Source organism: Tasmannia lanceolata, unplaced genomic scaffold, assembly GCF_043159265.1.
Source record: "Tasmannia lanceolata isolate RefF3 unplaced genomic scaffold, GAP_Taslan_0.1 ptg000019l, whole genome shotgun sequence".
Taxonomy (NCBI): Eukaryota; Viridiplantae; Streptophyta; class Magnoliopsida; order Canellales; family Winteraceae; genus Tasmannia; species Tasmannia lanceolata.
Window position 1 is genome coordinate 18,685,959 of NW_027518696.1, and position 6,287 is coordinate 18,692,245.

Here is a 6,287-nt window from a genome sequence, read left to right on the forward strand (position 1 = left end):
CCCGCCATTCTTGTCTTATTTGGCTCGGGCACGTCCCATTCAGGATAAACCACCCCCCTTTTGTGATTTACACTAAGGACACTCTCCCATCTCGTTCGCTAAGCAAACACGCTCGGAATTCGATGAAATTTTGCAGGGGCCTAGCTGGGACCTTAAGCTAGCCTAGGGTGAAGTTTGGGGCCCTACCTCATTGATTTGATGGATTTTTCATGAAAACGAGAGGTTTAGGGCATGGTCAAAATGGGGTGTCTACAAATACGCATTAAGGCGGCGTTTTCTTTATGTTGCAATTACTACAAATACTAAAAAGTATTCAGTTAGATGTAAGTCACCTGGATGTCAGTGGCGAATAAGTGCTATTAAATTTAAGGAATTTGCCAAGGTGAAAAGATTTATAGCGGAACACACCTGTACTCCTCAACTATATGGAAATGATCATCTGCATGCTGCGGCAAGGTGGGCAGCTAAGACTTGCATAAGTAAATTTGGTCGGCTTATTGATCCGAATATTATTATTGACTACATGAAGTCAGAATGGGGTGTGAAGCTTAGTTATCGAAGGGACTGATTGCGAAGGGAATAATGCTCGATCATTTCCATGGAAATTACGATGACTCATTTCGTATATTAACTGCGTATGCATTAGAATTCTACCGTGCAAACCCTGGGAGTCACATGTATGTGTACAGGTTATGCGATATATGTGATAGACGAGAAAATTCCTTCTGTCGTCTATTCTGGGCAATCGGTCCATGTTTACGTGCTTGGGATCGGTCATTAAGGCCCGTTCTCACCGTCGATGGTACACATATAAGGGGAAAGTACGCCGGTATATTGTTGATTGCATGTGGTGTATATGGGGACAATCGGGTACCGCCGGCGTATGCTGTTGTTGAAGGGTTCAAGACATGGAGTTGGTTTTTATGTCATCTTCGCTTGTACGTTATGGCATTGAACCGAAGATTAGGCATAACGTTTTGCTCAGATCGCCAAAAAGGTTTAATGAAAGTTCGTCATGTTTTTCCCGAGTCGTTTCACATGTATTGCATAAGACACCTGCAAATCAACATGTACGATAAACTTAAGGATCAGGTTGCTAAGGATTTACTTTGGGTAGCCGCTACTACGTTGAGGAAAAGTGAATTTCGTGACACCATGCGGAAGATTGAAGAGAAGAATAATGCCGTGTATGAATGGTTGATGAAGATTCCAAAGGAGCATTGGGCATGTGTGTATTTTAGGGCGAAGAGATACGATGTTTATGCATCAAATGGGGCCGAGGTAATGAATTATGTTCTTCGAGAAGCGAGGACACTCCCCATCGCCACTTTGGTTGAGCACACACAGCGGAAGGCATCTGAAACATTTGATAAATATAGGAGAAAAAGTAACGGTTGGACTAATAGGTTGGCTTCCTATGCCGTAAAGGTTATTCATCTAAGGGGTGAACGAGGAAGGAGGATGCTTGCATTGGGATGCAATCTATTTTTGTTTGAGGTGAAATCAAAGGACCACCAAGATAGTGTCGACTTACAAACACGGACATGTTCTTGTGGCGAGTATCAAAACCTCGGCATACCTTGTGCTCATGCTATGGCCGCTATTGGTTCTCGGAATGCAGATCCTTATGACTTCACTGACGATTGTTGCCGTACCGAGACTTTGCGTAAGACATATGAAGAGGTTGTGTAGCCAACATTGGATATGTCGCAGTGGCCTCAACCTAGAGAACCTTTCCCTGTAGTGGAGCCATCCTTTAACAAAAGAGTCATGGGAAGGCCACTGACTGTTAGAATTTAGAGAGAGTTGGTGTCTGGAGTACATCACAAATGTAGTGCATGCGGGATAATGGGGCACAACAAATGAAGCTACAGAAACCCTCCAGGACCAAAGTAACCACTCCTTACAAACGAAATCACACCATATATGTACATCTTTTGATGAATATTTGTTGGCCGTAGTGAAGTTATTTACCCCAATTTGAGTTTACTTAGTTTACATTGTTTGTTGCTTGCAAATCAACTTTGACTGGGGAACCCCCTTTCTTCCTCTAACCCGGTGTCACTTTATACACCGTTGATGCATGTACCTAATAGGATACCTTTATTTATGTACTAACCTTTATTTACGTACTGATGTAACCTTTTGTTTGTTTTCATTTTGATTGAGGAAATAGATGGCATTTTGTATATATTAGATACCTGTTCGGATTGATTAAGAAGTAGAGTAGTCGTAGAACAAAATAGTAAATGGTTATACATATTCGAGTGCTTTGTACACAGAAAATAACACGAATATACAAAAGATGGGTAAATCGTTATAGATGTCCACCAAACATGGGTTATAGAAAACATATGCAACTGAATGAACTGTAGTAGACATGATTTATATCATGTCCACCAAACATAATAAAGAAATAAAAAATGTTCCTTCTAAAAACGAAGATGTCGTCGAACTTCATACACCGTACACAGGTTTCTTTGATTCCATATTCCAAGTTAGTAAGACAATCAGTCCTATTCTGAATTATCAGAATCGTATATCTCGGTCGTGTCTCCGTCGACATCTCGATCGTCTCCATCTTCTCCTGCTTTGTCTTCGTCATCTTCTCCTCCTCCATCCTCACTTGGTCCCTCCTCTTCTTCTTGCTCTTCTTCGTCTTCCTCATTAACGTATTGTTGGAGACGTTGAAGTTGTCAAGCCTGCATGTATTGAGTAATAGAACTGAATGGGTGCGAAGGACAATTTGTAGATAAAAATTCATAATTTCATGTGAGGACTACATTATCATCTCTTTCCCATTCAGCCCTATCCACGGCCAGTTGAAAGCGGCTCTCTTCCCTTCTCGATTCTGTTAGTAGTGCCTTGGTGCCGCTTTCCTACATTAGAGTAAGAAACTTACAATGATGTGGTGAAAAACAATTAAAATTGAACATAAACCAGTTCTTAAGAAACTCACCCGCTCTAGGACTGAAACGAATGCTTCTTTGAGACAATATGCCAATCGTAAGAGCCTTTCCATGTCCGCGGTTCGTATCTAGCCCCATGGTAGAAAAAAATGTAAATACAAAATATGATGGCCAAACAAATTTAGGTGGTATCCACTCACCCCATCAATTGAATCAGATATAAAGGGACCCGGGGCCCATTAGTGATTTGAAAATGTAAACTTCGACCGGTGGATGAGTCTCTGAAATTGACCTCCCATGATGGCTGCAATGGAGGCGGGGCTACGGTGACTGTGGAGGTAGGTGGGACCTCTATCGGAATGTGCTGGAAAATACAAGAGGCCGGCCAACATCATTAGGTTATGAGGAATACATAGTTATAGGGAAAATGGAGGAGATAACCATACCAGTCGGAGATCCATAAGCTCCCTCTATGCCCAAGCATTATAGTCCGCAGCTTGGAGAATGTGATGTCGACAAGGGGATCCCCTACCAAATATGGATTGCCATTCGGCCATAGGGCAGTTGTGAGGGGATGATAACATAAATGATGGGCTAACGGGAATGAAAGGACCGTCCCCAATTAATTGCCTGGAAATGCGCTCAGGGCAGTAGAGCACCTCGCTGTATGGTCCAGAGAATACGATTCTCCGAGAACTTAGTGCTTCAACACGTGAGAGGTAGTCATGATTCAGCTCTACAAGGCGTACTTATGGCATCCACGTTACCTACCAAATACACACTAGCTAGGCTAACTATATATTAATGCTATGTTGACGTAGGACATATATATACTTGCCTCTTCAACCCCCAGCATGTCAATGGCTGCTCGCACAGCCACTCTTGAAGAGACCCGGTAAGTTGTATCGGTGTTATCTACCCCCCCCCCCCCACCTCAATTGGGAGGGGAAGAAAGTTGAAATAGAATCCAATCTGGCGGGAGCCAGTACCCCAAAGGGGTCATACGCCCAAGCCTGCAAGATGTTGTTCATGTTGGAGAAGTAGATGTAATATAAAATAAATAAAAGACACTTTCAGTACTATTATATCAAGCATCTGACGTCCCAAATAAACCATAGATTAGAAAAATAGGTGTAGCCACGTGAAACAAGTGACATCCCATGCAACATAGAGGCGAACAATGCCCCACCCCAATCAAATTCAATTACCGAACGCATGTTAATCAAAGGACACAGAAGCCAACTCCCGACAGCTGCATATTAGTTGCTAAAAACAGTTTGGCCAAAGAATACCCCATTTATTCTCCGCTCTTACACAGGTCTGATCGTACATCTCATCCTCTCCATCACTTGAAAGACTTCTTTACATATCATGCGAGTTTGTATCCCATCCAAAATCATTTGTCTTAGTGTAATTAGGGGTGCAACTTGGGTCAAGTCGGGTTGAGCTTTTGCTAAAAATGAATTGGAATCAACCCGAACTCAGCCCAATTTTAAGGTAAAAACTGAACCCGAATTCGAAAAAATTGACCCGAGTTGCACTCCTAATTGTAATGCATCTGCTTCACACTCTATTTTTCTTTCAAGCATTGCCGATAAAGTTGAACACACCTCATTTCATGACTCCAATTCCCAACCTGTCTGGAAGAAGGCTATGAAAGAAGAACTTTTTGCATTGGATAAAATCATACTTGGGATATAGTCCAAATGCCAGTTGGGAAAAAACTAGTACGGTGCAAGTGGGTTTATAAGATCAAGTATAATAGTGATGGCTCAGTTGAGCAATACAAAGAGAGGCGAGTGGCAAAAGGATTCACCCAAACTTATGGGATTGATTATAAGGAGACTTTTGCTCTAGTTGCTAAAATGGGAACTGTTAGAATCCTTTTATCCATTGTTGTTAACCATGGATAAAATCTTTATCAAATGAATGTTAAGAATGCATTCTTGCATGGGGATCTAGAGGAAGATGTCTATATGAATCTTCATCAAGGGCATCCCATGGAAGGAAGGCCTAGAATTGTGTGCAAATTAAAAAATGCGTTAAATGGGTTAAAACAATCTCCCAGAGCTTGGTATGCTAACTTGAGTGACTCCCTATTTAAGGTGGGATTTAAAAGAGGCACCACTGATTCGTCCATGTTTACAAAGAGAAGTTTGAAAGTAATAATTATTGTGTTAGTCTATGTCGATGACATAGTTATTACAGGAAATGACGAAGATGGAATTTCGAACTTAAAAACTTATTTTCTCAAAAGATTTGATATTAAGGATTTAGGAAAATTAAAATATTTTCTAGGGATTGAAGTTGCATATTAAAAAACGAGGTTTTTTTTGTCCTAGCGAAAATATGCTTTGGACTTGCTTAAGAAAACTGGAAATTAGGTGCAAAGCCATGTGGAACTCCACTTGAAATAAATAAAAAGATGAATCCCTCTGATGGAAAATTGCTTGAAGAGATTGAGAGATATCAGAGATTGGTAGGGAGATTAATTTATCTTACTATTACTCGTCCTGATATTAGTCATGTTGTTGGTGTTGTCAGTCAACACATGCATGCTCCCAAAACAAATCACCTTGAAGCTATTGAAAGAATTATGAGATACGTAAAAGGCTCTCCCAGTAGAGGAATTTGGATGAAAAATAGTTCACATGTTGATATTATTGGATATTAGATATACATATGGAGATTGGGTTAGAAGTCAAGATAAGAGATTTACAACTGGTTATTGTATGATGGTAGGTGGTAACCCTGTCAGTTGGAAAAGTAAGCAACAGACTGTGGTAACCCTGGCAAGTAATCCTGTCACATGCCAGATCCAACACAGAAGCTGGATATAGAGCTATGGCGGCTGGAACAAGTGAAATTGTCTGGATAAAGTTTCTTGTCCAAGACATGGGTTTTCACACTAAAGAGCCAATTAGAATGTTTTGTGATAATCGTGCTGCTATCCATATTGCTGCTAATCCTGTTTTTCATGAAAGAACCAAACACATAGAGGTCGATTGTCATTTTGTACGCGAGAATGTTTAAGATAGAATTATTGGCACTCCTTATACTCGAAGTGAAGATCAACTTGCAGACCTATTCAAAAAGCAGTTTCAAAGTCAAAACTTCAACAGATTCTTTTCAAGTTGGGCTCCATTGACATCTTCCAACCAACTTGAGGGGGGGGGGGGTGTTGGAAAGGAAAAGTTGGACTTGCCTTTCTCATCCAATTGCCATTTCTTCTTCCTTACCGTTGCATATACTTGTTACCATGTTTGGAGGATCACTACTGATCTTTTGGGATTTGATTGAGTAAAAGGGGCAAATGACCGTTGCATCTTCTTCTATTTATTACAACTGAATGTAATGTTTCTTATGAAGGAAATAATA

The 6,287-nt window shown here is 40.8% G+C and overlaps 1 protein-coding gene across 1 annotated transcript; it reads left to right on the forward strand.

Annotated features, from left to right (window-relative positions):
* The first annotated feature begins 582 nt into the window (after window positions 1-582).
* Window positions 583-1,692, forward strand: LOC143852389 (uncharacterized). Its single transcript, XM_077361771.1, has one exon. It carries the CDS (start codon window positions 583-585, stop codon window positions 1,690-1,692), a length of 1,110 nt encoding a protein of 369 aa, XP_077217886.1.
* Window positions 1,693-6,287: the final 4,595 nt, after the last annotated feature.

Bases quoted from the DNA above. Each gene is read 5' to 3' on its own strand.
- LOC143852389 (XM_077361771.1), top strand. From the start codon at position 583: ATGCTCGATCATTTCCATGGAAATTACGATGACTCATTTCGTATATTA.